Here is a 20886-nt window from a genome sequence, read left to right as displayed (position 1 = left end):
ATGATGATGATGGCACCACCAGCTCTATCTAGTTTCTTTTGGCTGTTTGCGTATTGACCCCGCCCCACCCGATAGTACTTCATTCCTTAGCGTTGTGGCCATTTTTGCCTACCCTCTCAGAATTTCCGTTAGGTTTCCAAATTTCACTGAGTCCTCCCAGGTTATGACGAAGGTGGAGCTTAATGACGCCATTCGCTTCACCAAACCCCGCCCATCGCTTTGCAACACCGTGAATTTCAGTATTTCACAGCAGGGGGCGGGTTCAGGGTAAGGCGGCTACGTCACCACATCCATTCTTGCACTTATCACACGACCTCCCCTCTGGGATCTCTCAAAGGAGATGTTTTAGAATTCGGTAAGTATGGCAGGTACATTATGTCAGAATGCAGCCGGCTACCCAGATTTCCTATTTGTCTTTTCCATTTAGATTACCGCAGAAAGTAACATTCCCGTTGGATTTTCAAAGCAGTAAACGACAGATGTGTTAGTGTTTGTGTTTCCTATGGAAATGGACGGCATTTTTTTTTATAGAAAATATGGCTTTGACATTCATTAATAATGTCCAGACATGATTCTCTGTTGTGTATATGACACCTCAAGATATTATTATATTGTGTACTAATAGGGTAAGTCGGCTTTCATTTACAACTAACACTGTCAGCCGCTTGTCTACTCTATCATTGTGAGTCTGTTGTACATCTGCGGTAGACACTCGCCTATGGTTTGCGTTGAACGTATCTTGAGATACATACGAGTCAACATACACATGCGAGACCGCAATTTTTTTGGGCACGGTAAAATGCGTCAACCTGTAAACGAAGTCCATAGTTCACTGTAGTGTGTTCCCTCGTAGGGTCAGACATGGGTTAAGATGGACCCATCAGCTAAAACAGGGGCTTATGTCATAGCACGCCATCAGCAGGTTTTGGCCAGCATTCGGGGATGACGTGGTCAACATACTTCCACCAAAATCTACCTCTAACTTTTAAGGTGGCCACACACGGGCTGATCCTGCTGATCGAACCACTAGTCAAGGGACAGGGTCATCGTTTCAGAACATATTTGCTAACTTTTATATACTCCCCTCCGGGAGATCCCAGAGGGATAGTCAGGTGGCAAATATGGGAAGGGAAGGGGTAATACGATCACATCACTGTTTCACACCAAGGAGCAGAATGTTCTGTCGCCCCAGCTCTTTTTATAGACTGTAGACGCCGTGTAAAGTGTTATGTACAAATACAACGTGAAATGATCACTTCGCTGAATGATGACACAAAAGCGGAACTCAAAACTCACATCCCCAGAACTTTGCGCCTCTTCCCAATCCGCCCGTTCCACCAAGTTCGATTTGCCCGAAATTCCGCTGTAACTTTGCTCATCGATGCTAAAAAAGAAAACATTCATCAAAATCAGTTTTATTTCCATTTAATTTCACAATAAACATATATTTATTTCCTTTGAATGCACAACAATAGCTCTCAATTACATCCCAGGGATAAAAACTCTGGATTAAATTGTGACGGATAATTGCAAAGCCCACAATTATATAATTTGTACTCAGAATACAACATTGCATCTAATTTGTTTCTCTTTGGAAGTGTTTTGCAGTTTTGGAAAATCTGACATCTATAGTACGAGCCTAGATGCGATATTCAGTTATTAACGCTCCATTCGTGTGACAATCAGCCATAATACTCATCACCTGTCATTTCATCCTGTAACTTCGGCAGTATTCCCTTAGACGTTATTTAACGTGAATCCTCATATACAAGTTTGCATTGGTTTTGCACATCTCTGCGCAGATGGTTCACCAAAAGCACCTCAAAGTAAGGACACTGGCATACCTACCAAATTTTACTGTTAGGGCTAGATTTACTAAACTGCAGGTTTGGAAAAGTGGAGATGCTGCCTATAGCAACCAATCAGATCCTAGCTGTCATTTTGTAGAATGTACTAAATAAATGATAAGTAGAATCTGATTGGTTGCTATAGGCAACATCTCCACTTTTTCAAACCCGCCGTTTAGTAAATTTAGCCCTTAGTCTTTTACAATAGGGACTCTGGGTGCACAAGAGAAGGGCTGTGTGGTCATGATGCTACACAGAGCGTCCATGCACTTTTGGGCATGCCACCACTGAAGCAGTGCCCCGCTTCAATACCACATGATCCTGTCGCTTGTGCACGCGGCATCGTGTGATATTGGGGGGTCATCCCGATTTTTTTGGCCTAGGCTTATGTAGGCATTGTTGCCAAGATTTGAAAATAGTTTCCAGGCACACTGTGCTGTTGAGTTGGTCAACGTAAGCGCGTCACACGTAACACCGTCATGGCGGACCTTGGCGCACAGCGATACCCATCATGACAAGTTTACTGAATTTGAAATAATTCTCTTCAATAAGTGTCAACTTCTAAAGATTTAAATTAAATTTGAAGAATTGTACATAATATGCAGAGAAATAGAACTTTTGTGGGTCAGTTGGTCATTATAAAAAAAAAATGATTTCACTTCCAAAGTTGGATAGTACATTGTAGTGGTGTTTTTAGGTGACAGATCCTCTTTAGTTTGTCCCTGAGTTTCCACTAAATTTATTATCCACAGATAAAAGCATTGTTCTTTACAAACTTCCTCTTTTCTGCATAGACGTTACTAGTATTTTCTTTTATTTAAATTACCATGAACAAAGCTACAGTACAGATAGAGGCTCAGTCAGAAGAAACACTTGAACACAATTCTCTCTTATGGAAGTAGGAGCGCTCTATAGCTTCATTCAGCAAGAATAGCTGCATGAAACACATGTTTTTTCTCTCTATATTTTTTTTGCCTTATAAATGTCTCCTTAAGCTTCGCAATTCTCAAATGAAATGAAATAAAGGATGAATACTACTTAATGTGACACTGTAAAATAGAAGATGTGAAAGAGATTATTTACACTTTAAGGGGTCTATTTAAGACCCAGTGCACATTATGTCCATTAACGAACATCTTTCATCGCCGCTATTCGCAGCCATGAGAGGTGCAGTAATGGAGCAATTTACCAACATGCTAAAGTAGGGACAGCTGCTGTGATAGGCAGCTGTCCCTGTGTATGGTAAAAGTGACAAATGAGCGTATTTACACGCTGTATCCCGAGCTACACTCTGCGTAGGAGCGGCTAGGCTTCCACTATAGGGCGAGAGCTGCTGACGCCGTCATTTGGGCCATTTAACTATTGAGGATACATACTAATAATTGCTGTTTCCGCAAGACGTAAGGCATATATAGGCCAAAAAGTGTTATATATAGGCCCCTAAGTATCACATATAGGCCCCTAAGTATGATATGTAGGCCCCTAAGTGTCATAAATAGGCCCCTAACTGTCATATAAAGGCCAATAAGTGTCACATATAGGCCCCTAAGTGTCACATATAGGCCCCTAAGTGTCTCATGTAGGCCCCTAAGTGTCTCATGTAAGCCCCTAAGTATCACATATAGGCCCCTAAGTATGATATGTAGGCCCCTAAGTGTCATAAATAGGCCCCTAACTGTCATATAAAGGCCAATAAGTGTCACATATAGGCCCCTAAGTGTCACATATAGGCCCCTAAGTGTCTCATGTAGGCCCCTAAGTGTCTCATGTAGGCCCCTAAGTGTCACATATAGGCCCCTAAGTGTCACATATAGGCCCCTAAGTGTCACATATAGGCCCCTAAGTGTCACATATAGGCCCCTAAGTGTCACATATAGGCCCCTAAGTGTCTCATATAGGCCCCTAAGTGTCTCATGTAGGCCCCTAAGTGTCTCATATAGGCCCCTAAGTGTCATATATAGGCCCCTAAATGTCACATATAGACCCCTAAGTGTCACATATAGGCCCCTAAGTGTCACATATAGGCCCCTAAGTGTCACATATAGGCCCCTAACTGTCATATATAGGCCCCTAAATGTCATATATAGGCCCCTAAATGTCACATATAGGCCCGCAAGTGTCATATATAGGCCAATAAATGTCATATATAGGCCCCTAAGTGTCATATATAGGCCAATAAATGTCATATATAGGCCCCTAAGTGTAACATATAGGCCAATAAATGTCATATATAGGCCAATAAATGTCATATTATAGGCCCCTAAGTGTCATATATAGGCCAATAAATGTCATATATAGGCCCCTAAGTGTAACATATAGGCCAATAAATGTCATATATAGGCCCCTAAGTTTCACATATACTTAAGTGTGATAAGTTGGTGATATTTGAGGACACATCAATAAATCTGTGACCTACACTAAGATTCATAAACAGGGGGATTGACAAGTAATAAGACAAATTTCTATTAAAACAACAGCGTATCTCCCTGTAAGTTTAGAGTAAAACTATGGGACACTTCAAATGGAGTAAACACCACTCAGAATTAAGTATGTTACTGTCATTAGTCTTTAGTCTTTATTATCCTTTTGTCATTAGTTTTTATTTTCTTGAATTGTTATTTCCAGTGGTGCAAACGCTGGTGTTGAATGGAATCCACCATCACTACTCCTTACACTACTGAGTATGTCTGGGTAGATCGGGGGGGGTTTGTTAGGTGGATTGGGGATTATATTGTCCCATTTTAGCCTGTGTACATGTTGCAAGGTGTGGAAAGGTATCTACTCAGTAATGACCGAGTTTCATCTATGCTGGAATTTCAAATTCAATACACGTCATCATGGAGATTGAAGTGGACCAAGATCTGTGCGTCCTGCGCTTATATCATTCCTCCCAAGATGTCTGTCCCCAGCAGCGGGAGGGGCAGCCTGGCGATGTCGCAAAGGGGGCATGGCCACGGTACGAATGGAAAGTGGCGACGCCCCCAGAGCACTAGCTGCCCTTTACATACCTCCCTTCCCCCAACATTCCCACCCGCAGGACAAACATGTCTGTTGGCGGGACAGCAGGACAGAGTCCTAAATTCGGTACAGTCCCTCTGAAGTTGGTCCAGTTGGAAGGTATGTTATATGCACCAGCTCACCAGCAAAGGAATGTTGGCTATGACTATGATATATAGGGAAAAAACACTAGGCCAAGTGTTGTCACTGACACTTCTTTGTGGGTGAGAGGATGTTAGACTGTGATCTATCTTGTTCCTATACAATAGGATTTATTGTAAAGTACTGAGTCTGGTGTACACGAATCCAGCGCACACATCCTCCTGATACTCTGTGATACAGTCTCTGTGATGAGGGAGGAACATTAGCCTCAATAATTAGTGCACCCGGGGCTGATTGGGCTGGGGGAAGGGGCTTATATTGTCCCAAATTTGCCTTCTGTAATGTTGACAAGTATGTAGTTTGTGAAATGCTAATTAGAGGTAACTTGGAACTATTTTTGCTGGTAAACTTTATACTGTGAGAGGTTTTCTTAGATCTTTAGAGTTTGGGGTGTCAAAGATAAAGGTCTAGCTCAGCAATTTCCAAATTGTGCGGATAAATAAGTGATTCATATTATTATGATACACGAATATTAAAGGGTCATGGACCACAACAATCATATTTTCCTACTCTGCAAGAGACTCCCAAATTGTATGTAGTTTTCCCAGACTCCTGGGAGAGCCTGCTATCTCCCCCATCCTGCCCATCTTCCAGTTAAGTGGGCAGGATAGGGACCCCCCTAACGCGTTTCACTGGAACTGCATCCTATTGGCCCCAACTTCACGGCACTGCGACCCTATCGCGACAATGCATTGTGGGAGCTGTGTCAAAATGACCCGAACTATGACCCCCCCCCCCCCATTGGTGAGTTGGACAATATTTCTGCACTTAATTGTGCCTAGCGCAGTTTAATGTGCATGCTCAGCATTTACACTTTGTAGATTCTTAAGTCACATCCACAGACCTCCCAACTGTCCTGGATTATCGGGACTTTTGTCCTGATTCAGGTCAGTTGCAAGATATGTGCGAGTGCTCCTTCATTGCCGCGTGTACCAGCGATAGGTGTGAGCGACATGGGTGTTTTTAGGTGAGTGGAAGGAGGCTGTGGGGCTGATACATCTATTGTGACCACGACCCTTTGTCTTGCACTATGTCCCAACTTTTAAAGGATAAGTGTGGGGAGGTATCCGTCCAGCTCAGTCCTGCCATACGTATTTGTGTTTTGATAGTCTAGGATTAAAGTTTGAGGTAGGTTTGAATTGAGGTCTTGCACTAATGTTAAGGTTGTGCAGTAGTCAGGACCAAGCTTAAGGACCAGCTAGTATTATTTTCATGATCTGACCCAGGATATCTTAGAATCACTGAGGCCAAGCAAGATAGTACAATAAGAACTGTGTTATTAGGACACCCAGGAGCTGTAACAAAATCACTTATTATAGGAGAAGGAGCGATGTTTGCTCACCTGGGTAATGGGATCCTTTGATTTTAGTCTCTTAGTTTGAGTGATTATTGATGTGTCCTGGTTCCGGCGGTCACGTCGTCTCTTCTAGATGTAAACCTACAAACACCAACCACCATAACTTGGACCCATCCATCAATACGCAAAATAAGAAACAAACATCAAAGGATCCCAGGTGAGCAAACATCGCTGCTTCTCCTATAATAAGTGACCTTCTGTTTCAGCTCCTGGGTGTCCTAAAAATAAAATAATAATAATAATAATCACATTATCCATGTGAGCAAACCCCCCTTCTTTGTTGCTGGAAATAACACGTGCATCAAAACTGCGCCACGGAAACATCCAACAGACCTTAGTTTGCAGGAAAGGAGCACCTGAACTCTCCGTCAGTCAGCAACCCTACACTTACAAGTACAGATGATCTGGAAAACCTCTCTCCTAGAATTTCACCTAGAAAAACACCTCTGGTGAACACAGGGCAAATGCCCCTTTCGTAAAACTGCCTCGATAGCAGCCAAAGCGTCTATCTAGACGCAACCAATCAAAACCTAGCTGTCATTATTCTAGCAATGCAAGTAGAAGCAGATTTCTGATTGGTTGCTATGGACAACACCATAGCAACCAATCAGTACAATTATTCTGAATTATTAGTACTTATGATCATTCTATAAATATATATTAACTATGAATAATACAGAAAAGTACTTTTGCTCATATATGCTGTGTATTGTTGGGTAAGTAACATTATCAGCGTCCCAATAATCAGCATTGAGCGCTGTATAACTGGTAGTGTTCTCTAATCGCTGACCTCTCTGTTCTCTCCCCACAGCTCTATGATGGAGGCTCCACTCCTGGTCTTATGTTGCTCCGTCTTCATCACAGCGGCACACGGTATGTGTAAAATATTGTGTTTGGACGGGAATACCGCAGTCCTTCCCAAAATGATTCATGACTTGCAAAATATTAACTCTTATATGGCACATTATTGCATATTTTGTATAGAAAAAATAAATTCTAAAAACGGGAGTGTAAGAAACGTGGCTTCCTGAATGCCGTTGAGTTTAAAGGGGCTTCAGACCTTCGCTGAGGATCTCTCTGACGTCCAGCTAGGCTGTCTCATGGTCTCTGTAGTGTAATTGTCAGTCAGTTGAGGCAGTCACATGCAATGAATTACAGAAAGGAATATTTGTCTACTATTCTTACACATACCGCCTAACATTTACCCGAGTAAAAGCGGATAAAATAAACCTTTGCCCATTCTCCGTACTTTCTCATAAGCTCCACCTCTTCCGCGGTCCACAGATTGGAAAAGTTGGGATGCCAGCCTGGTCGCGCTCAAATCCACCAATACTGGGACCACTCCGCTGCCGCGGCGATATTTTCTTATTATTTCATGGCTGTAGGAGCGTTTTCTGTTTCTGCGTTAAGCGGTGATAGAAGACCAACCCTATTGACACTTTTAAATACCTAAACCCTGCAGAGAAGGTAACACCAAATGTAGTTTAAAATGGGAGGGGCCAGGCTAGACACTCCCAAGGCTGCGCGTTAGCTTCTATTACCCAGAACAACCAATAATATTGCTCCCCAGTAGGCCAGGCATTGCCGGAACTAAAGCTCAGAGGTACCATATGATATCTCAAATATATATATTGGAGTCGAATAGGTTTAATGGAATGCCCTGTTCAGGGGAGGGCGGCAGATATTAGCCCGGGGGGCAAGACTTGACTCAGCAGCCTACTAGGAACAAGAAATAAAAAGCAGATAGCCCAGTGACCCAGCCCAAGGTCGCCCACTATGGGACCGGCCCGGGGAGCAGATGCCCCCAACCCCAGCCTGGCCCTGTTTGACATTGGGAGTATCCTTTAACTCTTGATTACCGATTTTTCCGATCTCCTTTTTGGAGGTGCCACAGGGGCGCGGGGGAAAGGAGGGGTTGTAGTGGGGGTGGGGTGCTCCATGACATCGGTGGCGTGTAGAACTTATTGATGCGATTTGTGTCAATGCGTGGTAGGCGGAGCAAGATACTGCTCATCGCATTATCATGTCGCCATTACGGCTGGCCCGGAATCAGGGATATTTTATGGGAACTTTTACCAATGTTACAAGAAGCGTTTTCATATCCAGTATTTTAGCCGTATCGGCCTTTATGATACATTCATATCACCTCTCTTCCTCCATAATCAGTGTTGCTGCCATACTGTGACAGGCGGATCAGAGAGTCCTGTCCTTGTGCTCACGTTCATTGTACACATTGCACCAAACAAAGATCTATTCTAGAGCCCAGTGTTTACTGATTCAGTGATGTCCTCAGATGCTGCCGGCAGCTGCCTTCATTAACCCTGCATTCAGCACAGAAATCCATTATCTGACCCTGGTTATACATTGTATCACCGTCCTAATATCAGTACATCCACCCAGAACACAGAATGATATCATCACATTGCTATAATGTATCAGTGTCCAGCTCACTGCTCTGCTGTCAGGTTTATTATAACACAGTAATACATTGTAGCTGGTAGAGATCAGGGTGTAACCCCTGTGTCAATTCAATGCATGGCCACTAGGAGACGACCTTCTCTCTCTCTCTCTCTCATCCCCCTTCCTTTCCTGGAAGATGTTGGCAGCAAATTCTCTTATTTAAGATTTATAATGTTTCATCGTTATGATCTGTTGTTTGATAAGTAATAAATGTACTCGGCTGGTGCTGCCAGACAGTAAAATGTTTGCTGGTAAGGCTTACACGTCTCAGCAACCCAATGGATGCAAACTATGATATTTGTGTGTATATATATATATATATATATATATATATATATATATATATAGATATATATATTCATTAAAGTCATGGCAGGGTCCATTTATCCAGACAGCACACTGTTATAATAAAGGGCTCTTGAAGGTCCCCAAAACGTAGAGTCCGATAATGATATATTCACCACCCCTGCCACTAAATTGGCACTTTGTCCTGGGGGGGGGGGGGGCAAACTTCACGGTGAATCGCGTCATTGAGGTCAGTCGGGGACAGGATGCGGGAGACATGGCTGCTCTCGCGGGAGACATACCCGGAATTCGGGAGTCTCTCGGACATTCCGGGAGAGTAGAAATTGCCTATAATTGCTTTCCCATGTAGCAAAAGAGAGGACTAACCCATCCCCAGGCACGGGCTGACAGATGTCAGCCCAGGGGGCCGCATCACATGACACGGGATGCAGCCGCGTCATTGATGACGCGCCCGCATCGCGTGTCACGAGATGCGCCCGCCTGTGCGCTGCGCCGGCTGTATCACGTATATTGTGATGCGGCCGCTGGTAAAAATAGACTATACCTGGGGGCCGCTGCCCCCCTGCCCCCCGAGCCAGCCAGCCCGCCCCTGCCCCTCCCCCTCCCTCCCAAACAGTGTTGCAGCACGAACCCTTATATTATAACAGCTATAACCCCCACCAAGTATTCAACCTCAAAGACCACTCAGGGTAGTTTCTGTGTATATTCTATTATTTTTATTATCATATTATCTTATATATTATATTGTTATTATTATTATTATTATTATTATTGTAGTATCATTAGCATTATTTTTTTTTAAATGATTATTATCATTATTTTATTACATTTAGAAGGTAAATAGACACTTTTAGAAGAATATAGAGCATTTTATACACAGTAATTGATGCTGTAGTTTGCACCCCACAATAACACCATTGGGAGGAGAGACAGACTGTGGATGTGAACAGAGAACAGGACACAGGAACGCCGTGGATCTATGTTGTGCTTCTGGGCAGGTCGTATCGGTTGCGGTGTCTATAATTGCACCCTTGAGTCAAAGTCACCGTCACCAATCAGGGAAGAGATCCCAAAGACAATGTTATTCCCCCTGCTGGCTTCAGTTGTACCTTACAGACAGTCTAACAAGTCAAACTTAACATCCACCATAAATAAATTTGTTATTTTGCAGTATTTATATTTTATTTTGTCAACATTTTATTTTTATTGCCAACATTTTTTGTAGCACCGTACAATCGTTAAAGGGGACTTTAGTATTTAAGACAATGGTTGTTTTTCTATTACTGCATGGTTTTATTGACACAGTCCTTGTATAGATCTTTACATGTGATAGCTGGATGTGGCTTTTTATCTCCCTGACCACATTTTCACTGTCTGGTTTTCTGTAGCAAGTTCTCCCTTCAAGACTACACTAAAAGAAGTATAATACCACTAAATTTTACTTTACTTTGTTTTCTTAATTCTATTCCCGCTCTGGAACTGTCAGTAGGAAACAAAACACTGATAAGAACGAAGTAAAAACTAGAGATGCTCACTGACCCCCATGAACTGGTTTTGGTTTTGGATCTGGATTAGCTTCGTGTTTTGGTTTTGGTTTTGGCAAAACCGCCCTCGTGTGTTTTGGTTTTGGATTTTTTAGAAAAAAATCCTAAAATATGCTAAAAATCACATAATTTTGATGGTTTTTTGTTCCTACATTATTATTAACCTCAATAACACTGATTTCAAGTCATTTGCAGTCAATTTTGACCACCTCACAGATCACATTATTATTTTCATACACTTTCGGGCAAATACTGCAGCGACCTGGCTGGATGGTAAGCGACAGAGCAATGACACAAACACACAGCAGTTCCCAGCACATCTAGGACACATTGGCACACAGCAGTGGCAGAAAAGAAAAATGGGGCAAGATGGAATTGTCCTTGGGCCCACCTGCCCTCCCACCGCTAGGTTGGATCTTAAAAAGGAATCCAAAAATCACGAGATCCGACGACGTAACGATGACGTTTTGCCTCGTTTTCAAATCCGATAAAGTGCAAAGGTACTGAGCCAGCTCGGTACTCAGATCTGCTAAGTTCAGGTATATTTGGTTCTTGGGAAACCGAGACTGAGCATCTCTAGTAAAAACCTGCAGTTTGCAAACTAGCTGACAGTACCTTTCTTTGCCTAATGCTGGCCACGGACATTAAAACTTTGCAGGTCATATCGGGCAATTGGTTTCATAATCATCCCTCATCCAGGGATTTCATCCAATTTGGCCACTACGTGTTTACAAATGGCACATTAGTCGTGTGCCCAGGTGCTTGTGCTGTAAGATTGCCCCGTGTGTGTGGCCAGCTTAATCCCTAATGTACAGATCAGAACTGGGAGATCTGCGGATGTCCAACTGCTGTGAAACTGCTACTCCTAGCATGTTGAGTATGCTGGGACTTGTAGTTACACAACGGCTGGAGAGCTTCAGGTTGGCTCAACATGCTGCATCCGTAGTTACATAGTTAGCAGGGTTGACAAAAACACACGTCCATTAAGTTCGAAGTTTTGTAAATGTATAAACCCCACAGACATAGCTGCCAACTTAGCAAGACAGAGGGAACAGAAAATTCCTCCCTGTCACCATGCACAGGAATCAAATTGATTTCCCGGATCAATCGCTCCAATTGCTTCATTTGCTTATTATAATTATTGATCCCATTCTTGGTAAGCAGGGCATCAAACCCATTTTAATTTTTTCTCATCCAGCAATTCAATTATTACTACCCCTCTTGGCAGTCTAATTACTCTCGCAGTGAAAAATCCCTTTATGTGTTCATAGTTATATAGTCATTAAAGCTGAAAAAAGACACAGGAACATCAAGTTCACCAATTGCAGTTGTGTTGAACCACTGGATGCTGTCTTGGCAAAATGGGACCCTCCGACAGTTGTGGAACTACAAGTCCCAGAACACTGCCTATAGTCTGTGTTTTTACTTCCAGGGGTTGTGCTAGATGTCTGGTGTTGCAATAGATCTGGGGTCTTATGAGGACGGGCCTTGTTTATTTTTTGCTTTTAGTTTTTTAACAATTAGCATATATTGCTTCATTTCAATTATACACCATGTCCATAATACTCCATTAGTTAAATGAACAGATCATATTAATCTAATGTCTCAGAAATCAGGTGGAATCCAAGCATATTTTTTTCGTTAAAAGAGGAGGCTTTCGTTGCTTTGTTTATTTTCTTACAACCGATACGTCTGCAACCAATTAACGTCTGACATGAATCATATTTTTGGATGACAATATGTTTTGAAAATCCACGTCGCATTCTGAGACCCGAGATCACGGTCTCTACGGCCATTAACCCCTCCCTATCCCTCCGTCAGTCCTCTGCCGTCTTATTTCACAGTCAACAAGGAGGACTGTCTATTTATTATTTTATAGAAACTTTGTATTTATTTTTTTTAAGTTAGAAGTAAAACAGTTTACAACCAAATATCGATTGTTACAATAACAATTCCACAATAACAATCCTTGTTACAATGTATTACTAACATTATAACGCTACAGTTCAGCTTTAAGTAAAACATTTTGTACCTATACAACTGAATACCAGCTAACACATAGGAGGGTATTCAATTGGCAGCGTTACTGTTAAAAGTAGCGCGGCCTGCGCATTATTTCCGTTATTACGGTAATAGTGCGCGTAATTACCGTCATTACGGTAGTTCTAACGCCGGCTTTTTGCTTGCAGCTTCCTGAAAGCCGGGCTAAAACTACCGTAATAACGCATACTTGCCAACTCAAGCCGGAATGTCCGGGAGACTCCCGAAATTCGGGTAGGTCTCCCGGGCTCCTGGGAGAGTAGGCAAATATCCCGCATATGGCAACACGCTCCTCAAAATGACGCAATTTGTGGTGAATCGCGTCATTTTGACATAGCCCCCCGCGAGAAAACGACATTTTGTCACGGGGGGGTGGAGCCGAAATGACGAGAATTACCGTGCCCCGCGCCTCCCGCCCTCCAACCACGCCCCCCTGCCTGGGATCTCCCGGAATTAGCTTGCCAAAGGTTAGCAAGTATGTAATAACGGTAATCGTTTTAGCGCGGCGGTAGTTCGGGTGAAATTGACTTCCCCCCATAGTCTACATACTATGGTGTCTTACTGTATACAATAGACAGAGTAACATTTGTCCATTTTTTGTAACACAGTCTTATATTGCCCTCCAAGTGAGCTTAAATAAGTAAGATACAAGTTCATTTATATATAAGAAGAACAGATAACTTTCACAAATATATATGTAAACGCTTCTGGAGCTCATCAGTACTGAAGTTATCTGAAATAAATTTGTGATCAAGGGGGAGATATTTTCTTGCACACAGCAGACTTCCTGTCAGTAATCCCATTGAAGGACACTCTAGGCAGTCTCTCTCTCGCTCTTTTAGCAATCATTTGCAGAACATGGCTGATAACCTAATACATTTATAGGCTAATACACTCATGTATCCTGTCCGGATATCTCGCTATCAGCCAGCGTTACTGAATGTCTTTTGGCCATTTCATCTTGGATGTCCTCTTGCCACCTCAAACTCAAGGTTGCAAGAACCGAGCCAATATTATTCCTACCAGTAAACAGAAGCTGCCTATCTGACGTCTCTCTTTCTGCTGGCGGCATAACAATTAACCCGACCCCTCCAGCTCGCTGCCTAGGGGTCATCTTTTACACAAAAGTGTTGCTTTGGTCCCCACATCCAATCCGCATCCAAATCCTGCTACATATATCTAAGAAATATTTCCAGATTATGCACATATCTGACACAAGACACTGCAAAATCCTTTATCCATGCACTAGTGCAAAGATCTTCTGCATTGATTGTTGCAATCCCCTTCTCATTGTGCTAATCAGACGCTCACCCCTACAATTAGTTTTGCATGCGACGTCGAGATTGAAACCATTCCTCTCTTGATAGTTAGATTGTGAGAACTGCACACGATATACAGAATTAAAAGGGTTATTCTATATGTTAAAATAATTAGGTCTTTCTAGGGACAAATTTTGGGGCTCTCTGTGGAAATCCCAGATACCTACAACTATGCTATTTGACTAAGGTGGCTCAGTGGTTAGCACTTCTGCCTCACAACACTGGGGTCATGAGTTTGATTTCCAACCATGGCCTTATCTGTGTGGAGTTTTTATGTTCTCCTCGTGTTTGCGTGGGTTTCCTTCGGGTGCTCCAGTTTCCTCCCACACTCCAAAAACATACTGGTAGGTTAATTGGCTGCTGACAAAATGAACACTAGTGTGTGTGTTAGGGAATTTAAACTGTAAGCTCCAGGGGTAGAGACTGATGTGAGTGAGTTCTCTGTACAGCGCTACGGAATTAGTGGCGCTATATAAATTAATGATGATGATGATGATGATGAAGTGGTCCTTCCTATTTTGGTTAGCAGTTGCAGATCACTTTTTCATCATCAACAGCTACATTTATTTATATAGCGCCAGCAGATTCCCTAGCGCTGTCTCCTCTCCTCGTTTTGCTGTGCTCGTGTCTAGTGTAACCTTTACAGATAATTTTATATTCAAAGTTTGAGGAAATGATGCGTTTCCCCCTACAATTGTTTTTGTTATCTAATATCGTGTTGTTTGGCGGGGAAGCAGGAATGGTAAAGCAATATATCTTCACCGGGGAAGTCCACAAGTCAGGAGCGGAGGGTATGTGTATACCGCCTTGTTGTAGCAGAAGTCAGCTCCTCAGTACAGAACTATTGACCACTGTTTATTGATCTCAGTAAAGAACCATTAACATGAGGCGGACTCGCTCCGATGCACACAAGAGATAGAGGCTGCAGGAAATCTGTCAGGATGAATAGGTCACAGCACATAACCTGCCCTATTAAACTGAACATCTACTCGTTCCTCACAGCGCTTACCAAATAAAGGAAACCGTTCGCCCCTCTTAGAGATCGGGGTCAGATGAAACACTTAACGTTAGCGTGTACAATAAATTATCCAATCGGGTGCGATCAGAGTCCGCTGCTGTGTGAAGAAGATTTAATAAAATTATTTTATTGGAAATATTCCTTTATTCATACAGCGTCAAAATATTTCACGGCGCTGCACAGTCAGGGGGATAAAACGCATCGAATGTACAACCAGTAATAAAAGTGTGATAGGGTCCTTGATCGCCAGAGCTTACAATCTAAAGATCCTCGTTGCGATTCATTCAATTAACAATGTTTTTCTGTTTAATCAGGAAATGAAACAGATCAGCGGGATCCATTCTACTATGGTAAGAATAATGCAACGTTTACTCTGCCTCAAAAAAGGAAAAATGAAAAAACGACTATAGCTGCCTACAGAAATGACATTCAGCTTTGGCGACGTTGATTTTATAGGGGAGATTTCTGGAAACTGTGTATAAAAAGGGGGTGTTGCTCGCAGCAACCAATCAGAGTCAGAAAATAATAATGCACATGTTTTGATTCATTGTCACACTCTGTACAATTCCACCCTATATGTATAATGGGTCCTTCTTCAACCACAGATATTACTTGCATTAGGCAGCTAAGCTGACAGCAGAGAACAGCAACGACTAGGGGGAAGATTCAAACTCCCACCTCTGTCAGTATGTCTGGAATTTAGTAGCAGATTATACAGAAGCCATAGCTAATCCAACCAGCTGCCAAATACAAGGTACCCCCCTATCTCAGCAGAATACTGGGTCAGATGAATATTATAAAGTTAACACAATAGCAGAAATATTTACCTATTTTAAGCCACAGCTTAGACAACATTTTACTTCTACTGTTATTTTGGTCTCAATATTTATTTTTAGCAGAGATTTGTTACAAAAACAATTATACATTTGAATTGTCAACACTTCTCCTAACCATGGGAGCTGTTCGTTTATATATGTCCGCTCCTGTCTGAGCTCTTGATTACATGTTGCTGTTTACCTGCATTGCAGCTCCATTCATATGTCCATATGAGATCATTGCTCCTCTTCCTACCTGATTACGGATAAAAGAGTAACATTAAAAAAACAACAACGAAAAAGTTGCATGTTACCTTCAGCTGCAAATGTGGGATCCGATCTAAGGATTTAATCACTTTATGTTTTTAGACATTTCTATGCAGGCAAACACTGTACGGATTAGGGAAAGAAACCTTTGTGACTGAGGTCTAGTACCATAGCTACACCCAAAACTGAAAATTCAGTTTTATCTGCAGTTAAACAATAATACTGAATATTACCTACCTGCAAACCCCATAACTCTTATAGTTGCAGGGAGTGCAATTATTATGGGCTGAGGGGATGTGGGGGTTCACCCATCAAAGCACTATATATATATATATATATATATATATATATATATATATATATATATATATATAAACAAAAACAGAGGTAGATCCTCTGCAATCTCCATGTACAGACTGGGGGTTGCCCACATTGTATAGACAAGAAAACAGGGATACTCTGCACTCTCCAAACACATAATTAATTCTGTACTAAATACTTTTCTAGATTAAAAACAGGGAATGTTAGTTCCACATATTGCAATATATGTTAAGCTGACCAACTCACTCCAAAGTCTTCCCAATCTGGTCAGTCCTGACATGATCAAATGCTATGCTATTTTATCTGGGCTAAAGGGTTACCTGAACACAGCTTTTAAAGGCAAGTCTTTCCCAAGCACTAGCAGCCATGGGAGACCTGGGACTCACCTGAACACAAGTTGGAATTAATTAATGTAAAGAATGGGGTGCAAGAGTCATGGGACTTACATTGTATAAACAAAAACAGACATAGGTCCTCTGCATTTACCATGTACAGACTGGGGTGCAGGAGGGGGTTGCCCACATTTTATAGACAAAAAACAGGGATACTTTGCACTCTCCAAACACATAATTAATGCTGTACTACATACTTTTCCATATTAAAAACAATGCATATTATACAATGTAAGTCCCATCACTCTTGCACCCCATTCTTTACATTAATTAACATTCCCTGTTTTTAATACATTATTATTATTACCATTTATTTATATAGCGCCACTAATTCCGCAGCGCTGTACAGAGAACTCACTCACACCAGTCCCTTACAGTCTAAACTCCCTAACACACACACACACACGTCAATTTGTTAGCAGCCAATTAAGCTACCAGTATGTTTTTGAAGTGTGTACAGCATTAATTATGTGTTTGGAAAGCGCAGAGTATATATATATATATATATATATATATATATATATATATATATATTTATCACTTGCTCACCTGGGAATATTGGTTCCGGGGTACCACCTGATCCAATGTTTAACGGTCCAGCAATGCCATCCTTTAAACATGTGGGTACACATACCGAGATCAACGTGCATTTGTTTAAAAATGCACGAAAATCTGCTCTGCGTACTCCCGAATCTGAGGATACTTGCGCTGATGAATTTGGGTGTAGGACTGTCTGTTCTACTACAAAAGACACTGCAGGATACATCCAATACCTATGTGGAATATAAGTTCGCAAAAGAAAAAAAAAACTATTGAATTAATGTCACCTGTTAATAATATAGGCATTAATGAATACATTTATTAGGATGAACATAAAATACATTTTTGCAGTTGCTCCTGTTTGCAAACACATGTTATAGCATGCATTCAAGACTGCCATCACTAGTACTCAGGACTTAGACTAACCCTGTAGCTGGAGCAAGAGATACGGCAGAAAAACAAGTAGCTTTAAGATGCCCAATTCTGCTGTGATGACTCAGGCCCGTAATGTGTTATCAATTCCTTGAACTTCCCACAGAGGAGCATTGACAACTCCACTGCCTGTTTAAAACAGACATCCAGCATAAGAACCCAAGGAGAGAGTCGCTGGACCGTTATAGACACAGGGAGCAGCCGCCAGATTGGGAGGGACGTTGGTGTCAGGGAAGTAACAGTATTATCGTTTAACTCATTGAACTCCCTGACATTAGATCTAGGTGGGGTCACCCTTTAACCTTTGTAGAAACAAATCACAGAGTCTCATAGAGATAATTTACACATTTAAAACAACAACAAAAATTCATATATTATGTAATTCAAGGCAGATCTTATATTATGTGGAGGTTTGTATAAAGGAAGCACATGCTTAAGACCATCACTCGTCTTGTGATTCATTCTCTTGTTAATGCCGGAGCCTGTAAGAGTTTTATCCACATCTGTGAAATCATTCTGGGAATGTTCAGCCAGAGGCTTGAGGTATAAAAATAGACAGTGTACAGTTCTTAGTGGGAACTCATTCACAAACATCATGAAAGATTTGCTGGCCTATATAATATCTCTCTCTTACTTATTTTCTCTTCTCTTATCTTCTTTCTTTCTTTCTATCTTTCTTTCTCTATCTCTTCCTTCTCCCCATTCTGTCACTCTCTCTCTTCCTGCTTCCCTTTTATTCTATTTCTTGTCCTCTCTCTCTCTTCTTTCTCCCCTTTCTCTCTCTCTCTCTCTCTCTCTCTCTCTTACTTCTTTTTTCTTCTCTTCTCTTCTCTTCTTTTCTTTCTTTCTTTCTTTCTTTCTTTCTTTCTTTCTTTCTTTCTTCCTTCTCCCCTTTCTTTCTTACTTCTCCCCTTTTTCTCTCTCTCTTTCTTCTCCCCTTTCTTCTCTCTCTCTCTCTCTCTCTCTCTCTCTCTCTCCCTTCTCCCCATTCTTCTCTCTCTTCTCCCCTTTCTTCTCTCTCTCTCTTCTCCCCTTTCTTTCTCTCTCTCTTCCTTCTCCCCTTTCTTCTCTCTCTCTCTCTTCTCCACTTTCTCTCTCTCTCTCTCTCTTTCTTCTCCCCTTTCTTTCTCTCTCTATCTCTTCCTTCTCTCCTTTCTTCTCTCTCTTTCTCTCTTCCTTTTCTCCTTTCTTCTCTCCTTCTCTCTCTCTCTCTCTCTCCTCTTTCTCTATTTCTATCTCTCTCTTCCCATTATATCTATTGTAAATAATAAGGGATGAATGTAGAATGATAATCTACATTCCTAGATTCGATGTTAGTGTTAGAAAGTGTTGTACAGTTCCATTGCTTGCCTCCTGTTCCCCATAATCCCTTTATCTCTTCCCAGAGTTCTGCTGTCAATCCTATTAAGGTGCCAGAATCCTCATCCAATACATATCTTATACGCATGGCCTAATGGCACGGGATATGTCTGTGGGTGGGGCATGATGTAATTGGGGTTGGGGGAGGGGGTGTCAGGCCTGGATTAGACCAAATATATGACAGGGAAGAGGCAAAGAAGAGTTTGCCCATAGCCTGCACAGAGAGATGACATAAAGCCATCTCTACCATATACATTCACTGTGTTAGGCACAATTTACAAACACGTTTCAGTCTCTTTAAAATAATAGAAATTTCTTCAACAGAAACACATTGTGAATTATATCTTGTGTCAACAAGTTGAGTAGAATTAGATCGGAAGCCTTGAAGGTTAGTTTGGGTTTCCTCATCGGGTATGTTGTTACATTAGACTAACAAAGAGCCCTAGTTTGTTCTGACAACATGCTAATTAAGAGAGTTAAATCAGCACAGTGACTCAGTGGTTAACACTTCTGTCTCACAGATTGATTTGATTCCAGACCATGGCCTTATCTGTGTGGAGTTTGTATGTTCTCCCCGTGTTTGCGTGGGTTTCCTCCGGGTGCTCCGGTTTCCCCCCACTCTCCAAAAACATACTGGTAGGTTAATTGGCTGCTAACAAAATTGACCTTAGTCTCTCTCTCTGTCTGTCTGTGTGTGTCTGCGAATGTTAGGGAATTTAGACTGTAAGCTCCAATGGGGCAGGGACTGATGTGAGTGAGTTCTCTGTACAGCGCTGCGGAATTAGTGGCGCTATATAAATAGCTGATGATGATGATTCCATAAGCGCCATACTTACATAGATGGCACGCCTGCACTTTCAGCTGAAGCCTGGTGGCTGTATTGTGTTACTGCATCGTATAACATGACTGTCTGGTCTATCTCAGCTTAGTAGATGTGAGTGATGGTTCCTTTGTCTTCTTTCCTCAGATTACAAATCCCTGCGGATCGGCGGTCTCGTCTTTGCCGGAGTTCTCTTCATTCTGGGAATACTGATCATTTTGAGTGAGTGATGTGTTGCTAGATCCCCCCCAGAGAGAGGGGACATAGAAACATCTTCTGTCAGTATAGATAGCGGTGAATAGACGTGTAGATATTCTTAGCTCTGTAAGTCATTCTCATTATAGCTTCAAGGGAGAGCTGGAATGTACACTTCTCCGATACGAAAGAACGTCAGATCTTTACACATATCAGGGACCAATAGTTTATCCAACTAGTGTAGATTAGAATATTTTAACAATATTTATAATAAAATGAATTGCATACTGCACACCTGCTGCCCCCATACTCAGCCATTTGATCTAACACAGAGAGTATACGTTATATACAACAAGTAAAACTCACCAAGATAGTTCCAGCAGCTATTGTATGACTTAAGCTGGGTACACATCTATTCAATCTTACTTCAATGTGATTTCTGTAACGATTTCACCGACGACTGACTGATCAGAATAATACTAACTTCATAAAAATATTTTTTGAAAAAAAATACTAACCTTTGCCTTGTCTAATTCCTAACCATTGTCTCTATGATAAATAATAACTCTAATTCCTAAATCTGCGCCTACCATAAGCTTTCCTCCCTATATCCAAGCCTAAATCTTAACCATAAACCGAGGATAAGCTGTAAAACTATGTGAGAAGTTTTTATCTTGGAACATTCCCACAATGCA

At 41.7% G+C, this 20886-nt stretch overlaps 1 protein-coding gene across 3 annotated transcripts in view; it reads left to right on the top strand.

Annotated features, from left to right (window-relative positions):
• FXYD1 (FXYD domain containing ion transport regulator 1) overlaps positions 1-20886 on the top strand; it is a 31913-nt gene that overhangs the window by 4969 nt on the left and 6058 nt on the right. For all 3 annotated transcript variants that reach the window (XM_075191095.1, XM_075191094.1, XM_075191093.1), the window contains exons 2-4: positions 7175-7236; positions 15365-15400; positions 20144-20218. In XM_075191095.1, coding sequence (XP_075047196.1) covers positions 7179-7236; positions 15365-15400; positions 20144-20218 — 169 coding nt within the window. In that variant the 5' untranslated portion in view covers positions 7175-7178. The remainder of the gene's footprint in view (positions 1-7174; positions 7237-15364; positions 15401-20143; positions 20219-20886) is intronic.

This window comes from Mixophyes fleayi, chromosome 11 (assembly GCF_038048845.1).
Source record: "Mixophyes fleayi isolate aMixFle1 chromosome 11, aMixFle1.hap1, whole genome shotgun sequence".
Taxonomy (NCBI): domain Eukaryota; kingdom Metazoa; phylum Chordata; class Amphibia; order Anura; family Limnodynastidae; genus Mixophyes; species Mixophyes fleayi.
Note: the sequence above shows the minus strand (reverse complement) of the source record. Positions and strands in the feature narration are given on the sequence as shown.